This window comes from Portunus trituberculatus, chromosome 18, assembly GCF_017591435.1.
Source record: "Portunus trituberculatus isolate SZX2019 chromosome 18, ASM1759143v1, whole genome shotgun sequence".
NCBI lineage: Eukaryota > Metazoa > Arthropoda > Malacostraca > Decapoda > Portunidae > Portunus > Portunus trituberculatus.
In genome coordinates, this window is record NC_059272.1 from 14,640,461 (window position 1) to 14,652,854 (window position 12,394).

A 12,394-nucleotide genomic window follows, 5' to 3' on the forward strand; every position below is an offset into this window, starting at 1 on the left:
GGAAAGTTGGATGTGTGTAGATATGGAGACGGGGCCACACGAGTATGATACCCAGGCCCTGTAAAATTACAACTAGGTGAATACAACTAGGTGAATACACCCACCGCGTAATGTAGTGGTTAGCACGGTCTTGACTACTAAAATTTCACATAAAACAGCTATAAAACAAAATAACTACACACACACACACACACACACACACACACACACACACACACACACACACACACACACACACACACACACACACACACACACACACGTCATTTATTGACGTGTGTTGATCAACAACAACAACAGTATCTATCTAATGTTATTTTACCCTTTCCCTCAATTTTATATCTTCTTGCAATCCATAGATTAGATTAGATTTTGGTTATTGACCACAACAACACTGGCATACAATCCTGTTTGGCGCGATAATGCAGACGTCTGTTTTAGCACATCTGTTCAATTACTCTGTCCTTGGATCAATCACCGCCTACTTGCTAATGTGACGATACCGCTCGAGCAACGCGCAGCGGGGTCAGTTCTTGCCTCGGCGCTGGGAAGGAAGGAATAGCCATGTTAAGTGGGGTCGTCATTATCGCTTCCACTAACTGCCATTATCACCATCTCTATCATCAGTGTTCCAGTAGCATCACTGTCACTTCCTAATGCCATACTCAACATTATTAAGTAAATAACTGTTATAATCATCACCATCATCACTATCAACAGCACATTAATTAACATCACCTTGTGGACCAATGTATGTTATCATTACCATTATCACTATCATTGCCATTACAACAACAACAACAACTGTTACTACTACTAAAACTGCTACTACCTAAACATATACATATACATACACATATACATCTCAGGAACATCAAAGCATCAGGTGACCGCCCACGCACACCTCATCAGATGCATCTGTGGTGAGTGAAAACACTTGCACAGACTTCTTGCCTTTATTCCAAAGCAGTGGTTTTCAAACGTTTCAAACTTACGTAACCCATTCGCATTCGGCGGAACCCCCTACAACCCCTTCAACCAATACAGATAGAAACCTTTATATGTAATTAAAAGTGGTACATGTCTCTCTCTCTCTCTCTCTCTCTCTCTCTCTCTCTCTCTCTCTCTCTCTCTCTCTCTCTCTCTCTCTCTCTTTACTAAAGTGCAAATGATTTTATATCTCATGTGGGGGATTAAAAAAAGTGAAGACTGAGACCATTGGTTTTCTGACCTCCATACACTTAATGTCGACAAAATGGTCAAATCGTATACAAATCTCAAGGTAAAAATGTGTTCCAGTACTGAAGGGGTTAATAGCAGCAATGGTAGTGATTATTGTTACGGTGATTGTCATGATTCCTGTTACATTCAAGTGTTAACATCTGCGGCTATCAAAGGTACGTAACACAGAGAAGGAAAATTTAACATGGGCATATGATGATCCTTTGAAACAGTGGTTCTCAAACTGTGTTCCGCGGATCCTCAAGGTTCCGTGAAGAACTTTGAAGGGTTCCATGGCAATAAAACTATATACATTTGATAAAACCTTACTTTTATCTATCAATAATTACTACCATCGCTGCTATTAACTACTCCTGTACTGGAACAAATTTTTACCTTGAGATTTGTGTACGATTAGATCATTTTATTGACATCAAGAAAGATGTATGGAGGTCAGAAGATTAATGGCTACAGTCTTCACTATTTTAATCCCCCCACGTGAGTTTCTGAAGCTGTATGAAATCACCAAATAGTAAGCAAAATGAATATGGAAACGCGTCATGGTACTGAAGGGGTTAAAGTAACAGCCATCATTCTCAACGGTGAAAGCAATTCATCTGATGGATTTAGTGTCTGATTCCGCAATATCGTGCATGGATATATGGCACATCATCAACAATCACAGCAGTCACACTCGTCACTGTTATCACTACATATCAATACTACTGATATTGTCAAGACATTGGGTGCTGAGATGGAAGATACTCAGTTCCCAAGAGCCTCAAGACTCGTGAGCCTCAAATAAGAACGGCTTTACTTGAGGAAGGGCTTTAACCACACTCAGACCTCTTTAGCCCCCACAGTGCCTCTTCTTCCTCACCGTCCCGGGGCCTTTAGGCAGCTTTCGCACCAAGGTGGCATGTCGCACGTGGCAAGTGACACGTGGAAAGTGGCAAGCCACGTAGCCTGTCACGTGAAAATGAACGACCGGAAACATATGAAACCTTTCACACCGAAGTGGTGTGGCACGTCGCATGTGCCACGTGCGACGTGCCACGCCACTCGGGGATCGGACATGCCCTTGTTTTTTAATGTGCTACTTGCCACCCCGGACTGTGATGCCAAATTTTAATGGAACTTTCGCTTCAAAACTTATTATTAGACGATGTATTATTACTTTTTTTTATTTTAATAACAAAATGTACAATATAAGAAAACTTTTGGATGTATGGCACATGTTAGTTTTCAAGATTCTAGACAAATTTGAGCAAGCACATGTGACGACACTGCCTGTGAGAGGTAGGACACTGTTGTCTTTTTGTTGTCAGTTGTCTTTCGTGCGTGCTCTCGTGCAAAACTACGAGTGTGCCTCTTCCAGACAATGAACTATTTAACATAAAATACCAATCAAAACAACAATAACCTCCTCATCCGATCATGCCATCTTGCGCACTGTGAAGTGAACTGCCACCCTGAGACGTGTGGCGACGTACTACCTTGGTCTGAAATCACCGTGTCACTCGTCACTTGCCACTTACCACCTGCCATTTGCCACGTGCAACGTGCCACCTTGGTGTGAAAGCGGCCTTACTGTTCACCCTTATAGTCACATTTCACGTCACGCAGGATTTATAGCGGAAGAGAAAGAAAAAGTAAAATAGTGGTGACATGTTTCAGGCGCAAGAAGAGTCAGTTAGCCTGATGCCTGTGAACGGTGCGGCAACTGGATTTGACTGTCTGAAGGTGGTGCAGGTGACTCGCCCTGCTCTTACTGTAGCCTGCCGCTCCAGTCTCTACGGCCACTGCCCCGCCCATCCACCAGGTAAATTTACGACACTCTCAGGCAAAAACAAGTTAAGGGATTAAAAAGTAGCGTCATGATATTGTTCACTGAAATGACATTTTCTTGCAATACAAGCATGTCAATGAATACACAACAAATGCAAGTGCGTCCACTTTTATTGATTTCATGAAGTTGTAAAAGCAGAATAATATCTTTCAGTAAACCATTTTCTCAATGTTAACCAGTTTTTACATGCATGTCTTCAGGAATAACCACCTTCTTAGCGTGTTACGTAAATATTGTGTCTTATTCCCTGTAGTTGATGCAAAAAAAATTTTCCGGATAGATGATGCCAAAGCATGTCTGTATGAACTGTGTTTCTGCAAGACTATACAATGATTATATCGCAATCATGACTGATCTAATTACTTGTTTATATTCTGAAGCTGTTCCTCAAGTGAACAGTATAATGTCCATATTAGCAGGAACACACAGATGGCCGAGATTCTAGGAGGTGGAAAACACCAACCGAAACGATAATTTACTCCCAGCGAGGTCAAATAGCACTAGTTCAGGGGGTGCTGTGAGCTTTCCATTAAAGCTAGCTGTGATCTCTTTGAACGTTTCCCTTTGTGTCTCACAACTCAAGGGGGCAGTCACAGCCTGCCCTCTAAAGACAACTCTCCTTCTTCACTCAAAACTACATGCACTTACCACACATACACCCTTCACTTAAAATTCAAAATTAAAAAATGGCGACTCCAAACCCAGCCTCGGAGTCCCCTTCTGGGGGGTGAGGGACCAGAAATGTCCCCAGGTCGGACTCTTCTCTTGATGACGACCCAAATGTCTTGACACTTCCCTCAACTTTTTCTACATTAACTTCTGCAACATTCGCGGTCTTAGATCTAATTTTCAATCTGTGGAACACCACCTCTCCTCTACTAAACCTCATCTTCTTTTCCTCACCGAAACACAGCTGTCTGAGGCAACTGACAGTAGCCGCGTCGTTATTCCCTCCTACTTTCTCTATTCTCATTTTCGTTCCAAAGCTGGATGTTGCGTCTATGTGCGCAACGACTTAACTTGCTCTCGTGCCCACGCTCTTGAATCTTCCGAGTTTTCCACCATCTGGCTTCGACTCAACAGTCACTCTCTAACTAAATTTATCTGTGCTGTCTATCTCTCCCTAACTCCTCTGACTATAGTAAATTCTTTGACTATTTAACTTCCAAAGTGGAGCACATTCTGTCCCTCTACCCTTTCGCTGAGATTTCCATTCTTGGAGATTTCAATGTTCACCACCAGCTTTGGCTTTCCTCTCCCTTCACTGACCATCCTGGTGAACTAGCCTTCAACTTTGCTATCCTCCATGACCTAGAGCAACTGGTGCAACACCCTACTCGTATTCCTGACCGTCTTGGAAACACGCCCAACATTCTTGATCTCTTCCTCACCTCTAATCCTTCTGCTTATGCTGTTACCCTATCATCTCCGTTGGGCTCCTCCGATCACAATCTCATTTCTGTATCTTGTCCTATTTCTCTAATCCCTCCTCAGGATCTCCCAAGGCGGAGGTGCATCTGGCGCTTTGTCTCTACCAGTTGGGGGACCTGAGGAGGTATTATGCTGATTTTCCCTGGAATGATTACTGTTTCCGTGTGAGAGACCCATCTCTGTGTGTTGAACTCATAACACAGGTGATAGTGTCTGGCATGGAGGAGTACATTACTCATTCTTTCTCTCAACCAAAACCTTCTAAACCTTGGTTTAACACAGCCTGTTCTCGTGCTATACATGATAGAGAGGTTGTCCATCTGCAGAATCTCACGCACTCTATATTTCTGCCCGGAATCATGCTAAGTTTGTTCTTCAACTTGCCAAAGACTTCTTCATAAAAAAAAAAAGTCAAAATCTTTCAAACTCAAGCTCCCCTCGAGACTTCTGCCATCTAGCCAAAAGATCTCTAATAACTTCACTTCTTCATCTTTCCCTCCTTTATTTCATCCTGATGGCACCAATGCCATCTTATCTGTCTGTAAAGCTAAATTCTTCTCTCAAACCTTTGCTAGCAACTCCACCTTGGGTGATTCTGGGTTTGTCCTTCCGTCTCCTCCTCCCTCTGACTATTTCATGTCTTCAATCAAAATTCTTCGTAATGATGTTCTCCATGCCCTCGCTGGCCTAAAACCTATTGTTCTCAAAAACTGTGCTTCCGTGCTTGCACCTTGCCTGGCCAAACTTTTTCAACTTTGTCTATCGACTTCTACCTTTCCTTCTTGCTGGAAGTTTGCCTACATTCAGCCTGTTCTTAAAAAGGGTGACCGTTCTAATCCCTCAAACTACCATCCTATAGCTTTAATCTTTTGCTTGTCTAAAGTTTTTAATCTATTCTGAATAGAAAGATTCTTACACATCTCTCACTTCACAATCTTTTATCTGATTGCCAGTATGGCTTCCGTCAAGGTCGCTCTACTGGTGATCTTCTGGCTTTCCTTACTGAGTCTTGGTCATCCTCTTTTAGAGATTTCGGTGAAACTTTTGCTGTCGCGTTAGACATATCAAAAACTTTTGATAGAGTCTGGCATAAAGCTTTGATTTCAAATTGTCCTCCTACGGTTTCTATTCTTCTCTCTGCAACTTTATTTCAAGTTCCCTTCCTGCCGTTCTATTGCTGCGATGGTAGACGGCCACTGTTCTTCTCTAAATCTATTAATAGTGGTGTTCCTCAGGGTTCTGTCCTGTCACCCACTCTCTTTCTATTATTCATTAATGACCTTCTTAACCAAACTTCTTGCCCTATCCACTCCTACGCTGATGATACCACCTACATCTTTCCACGTCCTTTCAGAGACGACCAACCCTTCAGGAAGTCAACAGATCACGCAGGGACGCCACAGAACGCCTGACTTCTGATCTTTCTAAGATTTCCGATTGGGGCAGAGAAAATCTAGTAGTTTTCAATGCCTCAAAACTCAATTCCTCCATCTATCAACTCGACACAACCTTCCAGACAACTATCCTCTCTTCTTCAATGACACTCAACTGTCTCCCTCTTCCACACTGAATATCCTCGGTCTGTTCTTCACTCACAATCTTAACTGGAAACTTCACATTTAATCTCTTGCTAAAATAGCTTCTTTGAAGTTAGGCGTTCTGAGGTGTCTCCCCCAGTTTTCCTCGCACCTCCAAATGCTAACCCTGTACAAGGGCCTCCTGTATGGAGTACTCTTTGCATGTTTTTTTTGGGGGGGTTCCACTCACACCGTTTTATTAGATAGGGTGGAATCAAAAGCTTTTCGTCTCATCAACTCAGCTCCTCTGACTGACTTTCTTCAGTCTCTTTCTCACCGCCAAAATGTTGCATCTCTCTATCTTTTATCGCTATTTTCATGCTAACTTCTCTACTGATCTTGCTAACTACATGTCTCCCTCCTCCAGCGGCCTCGCTGAACAAGGGTTTCTTCTTTCTCTCATCCTTATTCTGTCCAACTCTCTAATGCAAGAGTTAACCAGTACTCTCAATTACTCATACTTTTCTGGTAAACTTTGGAACTCCCTACCTGCTTCTGTATTTCAGTCTTCCTATGACTTGACTTCTTTTAAGAGGGAGGTATCAAAACATTTGCTCCCTAATTTTGGCTAACTCTTTACCTATCCTTTTTGAGGACCAGCACTCAAGTGGGCCTATTTTAAATATTTTTTGTCCTTGGCTGGCCTCTCCTGCATAAAAAAAAAATGTCCAAACGTTGATTATTATTTACTTTTCCTCTTTTCTTTCTCTGTATGACTCATTTATTTCTCTCTCTTCACCACAGTATTACATTTTTTACTGTCTTCTATCGCTATTTTCATGCTAACTACTCCTCTGATATTGTTAACTGTATGTTTCCTGGCCTTCAGTAACCTCGCTGCACCATGCTTTCTATTTTCTCTCACTCCCATTCTGTTCATCTTCCTAATGCACGAGTTCAATATTATCAATATTTTCTCTCTTTTGTTGGAAGTCTCCTCAGAGTTTTATTTTTCCTCCTACCTTTTATTTGAACATGTGTCTAGTCTTTAATAATACCTTTTGTCTCTATTTTTGTGGAATTGCACCTCAGTGGATATTTAATCAATATTGTTTGAGGCTTTGGCCAAAGATCTTGCTAAAAATAAAAAGAAAGGTAAATCAATAAAAGCACCCTTGATGAACTCCTCATACGTGAACGTCCTTCCAGTCGAGGCTTTCGAAGCAGCACCTGTTTTCATCAACTCTCAAGTGTCCAAATCTGCTCTACCACACTCCTGTTTCAGCGCATTGCAATGCAGTCATACTGAGGCTGTCGCTGCTTCAGGTTTGCGCGAGAGGGTGGAAAGGCAGACGCGTCTCTGCAGCAAGTGCTCACGCGACCACCTGTGGTCTGCAGTGAGAGGTCGTCTGTCCATCCTCGGCTGGTTGCTTGAGTATCGCGTTTGTCATGCACTCCTCGGGGACGTAATCACCGGCGTTACTGTCGGTATCATGCATATTCCACAAGGTGAGCTGAGCCGTTCCTGGTTAGCTATTTATCTCCCAATCTTGATGCCCAGAGATATCTGTACTTTCCCAAGTTATTCCCCTTGTATGCGTTTCATCTTTGTAGTAATAATTTATTGAAATTATCTTCAATGATAGTTACTTCGAAAACTGTAGTTTTGTGCTATGAATAATATATAAACCTTAATTTTATCATGATATCGGAGAAGAAAAAAAACTATGAGGTGAACCCATCATGAGGTCATATCTATCAATGATTGTCTTGCCGCGAGTGAGTGTGTTGGCTTGCTCCACAGGGCTTGGGTACGCCATGCTTGCCGGCCTGCCTCCCATCACCGGCCTCTACATGGCCTTCTTCCCCGCACTGGTGTATGTACTGATGGGCACCTCACGCCACGTGTCTATAGGTGAGTGAGTCTTGGCTATTATGAATGAGACTGACAGACGCAGCATAACGTAGTGTACAAGTTTTGTCGATGAAACAAGCCGTAATTGTGAGGCAGAATTACAGACACATCGCCCTTTCATCCTTAGGTACATTTGCTGTTTCGTGCATGATGATGGAAAAGCTGGTGCTGGAGCTGAGCACAGGGGACTCCACGCCCACCACCACGCCGGGCCCGCCAGGTGAGAACGGGACACTTGTGCTGGTTCCCGATGGCTCTCTTCACAGCGTGGCGACATCCCTCAACGCTACTGCCGTCTCTGCTGTAGTAGTCAGTCACAGCTCGCAGGAGGTGGCCGCTGTTTTAGCGCTCGCTGTGGGCATGTGGCAGGTGAGATATTGTACGATGACCACTAATCTGGAACGCTCTACCTGCTTCTGTATTTTCAACTTCCTATAACTTGAGTTCATTAAAGAGGGAGGTTTCAACACATTTATCCCTTACTTTTGGATAACTCTCTCGGACCTGAAAAGGAGAATGGTAACTAAGTGGGACTTTTTTTTTCATTTTATGTTGCCCTTGGCTAATTTTCCCTCTTACATAAATAGAAAAAAGTATGATTCGCCATATAAAGAACACTTACTAGATTACATCCATGCCCTTGTTGTCAAGTGTAGGTATTGATGGGCGTGCTGCAGGTGGGCCAGGTGTTCTCCGTGCTCCTCTCACACATGATCACCTCCACCTTCACCACCAGCGTCGCCTTCCTGGTCCTGACATCACAGCTCAAGAACGTGTTAGGGATCCCCGTGCCCCGCCACTCCGGTCCCTTCAAGACCATCTACGTGAGTCCCTGCGGCGTGGTGTGGAGTGGAGTGGGGTGGGAGTAGGACAGGTATAGATATAAGAAGGGGTGGTAATGTTAGAATTTCTCCCCAGACATACCGAGACCTGTGTCTCGGCTTGCCCTCTGTCAACCCGGTGGTGGTCGGGGTGTCCGTGGTCTGCATTGTTACTCTAGTAGCCAACAACGAGCTACTGAAGGTGAGTGTTTCTTTAGGTAATTCACTGGTGATGATAATGATGATTCCTTGGCTCGTTTTCTCAATCACTTTTGCGCTTCACCCCCACTATTTCAAAAGGCTTTATTTTAATTCACATGAGTTTTTAGAAGTATTTTTTTTTTATTTTAGAGTCAGATTGCCAAGATTTCTACATTATTAACCGGAGAAACACTCTTGACAACCCCGCTAATCATCTCTGTGGCCTTAGAAAATAGTCGTGGTGAGAGAGCAAAGCGTTTCTGCATAAATATGGACCCTTGTCTTGCTGCAGCCCCGCCTAAGAAAAGTGAGCGCATCCCTGTGCCCATGGAGCTGCTGGTGGTGGTGGCGGGCACAGCAGTGAGTCACCTGCTGCACCTGGAGGAGAGGCACCACGTCACCGTCATCGGCCAAGTCCCTACAGGGTGAGTCACGCCGCTCTTCATAAACGATTCCGTAATATCATGATTGTGTGTATCTTCTTTGAATCTTCTTTCGGCTACTTCAGAATCATCTGTCCTCTAATTCTGTCTACGATATTCATAAACCTACTCTTTGGTCTTCCTTTCTTCCTCCTGCCTGGTCAGTTTATTTTCAGCATCCTTCTCCCCACGTGCTCTTAATCTCTTTTCTATATATGCCTAAACTGCCTCACTGTGGCCTCTGTAGCTTCTGTTCAAACTGACGCACGCGTAATGATCAGGTAAGAAAATTTTTCGTACTCTGAATAGCCACGGACAATCCACTAATGTGTCATGATCAGAAGGAAGAGGAGGAGCATATGAATAAGAGGTGATCTTTGTTATGCCTACATATTCTACAACAGTTCGTTCTCTCATCAGGAATATACACAATCTTAAGCCACGGTGAGAGTTTTCAGGTTCTCACGAGTGTTGTTTTCTCTTATCAATGATGAAGAATCTTTATAAAACTTGTGATGGATGCATGAAAACTTTCTTAAAAATACTGTGTCTTCCACTCAGGCCTGATGAAAGTATAGTCAAGGGTAGACCTTAATCCTCTTTGGTGTCATATACATTTGCTGTGGTACCATAACTCAATAATATGTACAATTATCATATAACATTTACACTCCTCAGACTCCCTCCCCCCTCTGCTCCCCGCCTGGAACTGCTGTCAGCAGTGCTAGTTGACGGCTTCCTCATTGCGCTCATCAGCTACACCTCAACCTTCTCCATAGCCAAAATTTTCGCCCAGAGACAAGGCTACACTGTGGATGCCGCGCAGGAATTATATGCCCAGGTAACGTTTAAAGTGCCCTCCTTCACCTTTCTCCTGGATGACAAAAAAAAAATGTCTTTCTAGATGGAGAAGTTGCAAAAGTTGTAGAAAAAAAATTTATTTACTTTATTTACTGCAGGGAATGAGTAACGCGTTTGGTTCCTTCTTCTCATGTGGCCCCGTGGCTGCCTCCATGTCGAGGTCACTCGTTCAGGAAGCAGCTGGCGGCGTCACCCAGCTCATCACCGCCTTCTCCTGCGCATTCCTGGTGTTGGTTTTTCCGTCATTGGTCCTTTCTTCAAGTCATTGCCTCACGTAAGCAGCAAAGAAAAATGTCCATTGGTCAGGTTCATCTTCACACCAAGATACACTGTCATGTTACTTTCTTCTACCTTTTTCAGTACAAAATACATAAATTTTGACAAAAGTTACCACAACTTGTCCATGCTTTTCGCAATCCACTCCTGCCTTACTGGACGGCTCCTCTCTAGTGTGTGCTGTCCGCCGTCATCCTGGTCTCCTGAAGGGCCTCCTCCTGCAAGTGAAGGATCTGACCAAGCTATGGTCATCCTCTCGTCTCGACACCGCCATCTGGTTGGCCACCTTTGTGGTGAGCTTAGTGGTGGGTCTGGATTACGGCCTCCTGGCGGGCCTGGTGGCCTCGGCAGTGGTGCTGCTCCTTCGTGCACAGCGACCGCTGGCCCTCCACCTCGGTCACGTGCCATTCACCGACCTCTACCTCGACCTGAAAACCTACCACAAGGTGAGACTAGCAGCTTGTCAACCGCTGTCTTTTGTCTTCTTTAATCAGAGTCAATCAGAACACAGCATGCCAAAGTCAGACTTTTAGCTCTGTTAACTCAAAGGCAAACATGATGTCTCGCGCCCCGTGCGCCACTCATCGTCACCTTCTCTTGGTCAGGCGGTGGAGGTGCCCGGCGTGAAGATCTTCCAGTTTGGCTCCACTTCGGCAACGCCTCTTACTTCCATTCCAGCCTCTTCTCTGTCACTGGCCTGGACCTCGCCGCCCACAAGCTTGCCGACGCCAAGTTCATGAACACACGCCAGTCCGAGGTTCGCAATCTAAAACTGTTCATCATTCATTTTAATTGAACTTATGTATATATGTCCATTATCAGTATTTAAACAATCTAATTTTCTTGTAACAGAAATCTCTTTAGACCTTTACACTTTTAAATTTGCATTTTTTTGTTATTTATTTTTTTTCTTTCATTATATAATCCCTTTTTTTCCGATTTGCTGCATGCAGTTACATCAGTAGTTCAGTCATTGAGACGCGAACATGGTGTGCATGGAGATACTTCAAGTCAGGACAACAATGATGGGAACCTTGTGAGTCAGGACAAAGTGAGTGACGGAGTGAGTCAAGCTTCTACTCAAGACGATGCCAAAGACTCGTCGTCTTCCCAGCCTCCCTCGAGCAGAGATCTGAGTCTGGTTACCGTGGACAGCCAGGCAGAGAAGAGCTTTACCTGCTTCATATCAGCGGTGAATCAAGGGTGCCTGTCAGTGCTGAGAACAAGGGCAGAATTTGCATCTTTCCTTGCGGTTCCGACCGCTGCACTGCCCAGGTTCCTCACAGGATGCCTGTCATGAGCAGACACCCACAGAGGGCCCAGTTGTCACTGACCGTTACGTTTTGCAGGTGTGCCGCTGGCTGGTGCTCGACTTGTCCCTTGTCAGCTTCGTGGACACCACAGGCGCCAGCATGCTGAAGCAGCTGCACCACAATCTCCAGACCACTGGTGTCACTCTGTGTCTGGCGTCAGCCTCAGGTAAGTAACACTTTGCTAACGCCAGGTTGCCATAAGCCTGTCACAGGCGGTGAAAAGTGTCCTCGACGCGCGCCACGCCGTGCCTAACTCCCCTGCTTGTTCTCCCCCAGACAGGGTGGTGGACGCCCTTGAGAGGTGCGGTGTGCTGGAGGAGATCAGCCGCGACCTCGTCTTTCACTCCACCCACGACGTCATCACCACCATCACCTGTCCTCGCCACTTCCCGACCACCCTCCCAGACCTCTAAACAAGGCAGCATCCCGACGGTGGTGCTTGAATCAATAAATGGAGTCGCCTCTACGTGTTAGTTCCATCTGCTTTGTACAAGAAAATTACTAAAGCAGATAACATGTATATGCTATTTTCTTTATGAATAAGATACTGGGCATAGACAATGAAAA

The 12,394-nt window shown here is 44.5% G+C and overlaps 1 protein-coding gene across 1 annotated transcript; it reads left to right on the plus strand.

The window, feature by feature from the left end:
• The first annotated feature begins 2,922 nt into the window (after positions 1–2,922).
• On the plus strand, positions 2,923–12,240 carry LOC123505371 (prestin-like). The gene is made up of 14 exons (XM_045256590.1): positions 2,923–3,043; positions 4,565–4,625; positions 7,304–7,527; positions 7,823–7,933; positions 8,061–8,302; positions 8,590–8,757; positions 8,852–8,972; positions 9,248–9,380; positions 10,056–10,218; positions 10,724–10,960; positions 11,120–11,246; positions 11,468–11,706; positions 11,864–11,993; positions 12,104–12,240. Exons 1-14 carry the CDS (start codon positions 2,923–2,925, stop codon positions 12,238–12,240), a joined length of 2,214 nt encoding a protein of 737 aa, XP_045112525.1.
• Positions 12,241–12,394: the final 154 nt, after the last annotated feature.

Excerpts from the sequence above, each read along its gene's own strand:
- LOC123505371 (XM_045256590.1), top strand. The coding sequence starts at position 2,923 with ATGCCTGTGAACGGTGCGGCAACTGGATTTGACTGTCTGAAGGTGGTG. Across the intron at positions 10,219-10,723 it reads CGCAGGAATTATATGCCCAG|GGCCTCCTCCTGCAAGTGAA; the intron begins GTAACGTTTAAA and ends GGTCTCCTGAAG. Across the intron at positions 11,707-11,863 it reads TTACCTGCTTCATATCAGCG|GTGTGCCGCTGGCTGGTGCT; the intron begins GTGAATCAAGGG and ends TACGTTTTGCAG.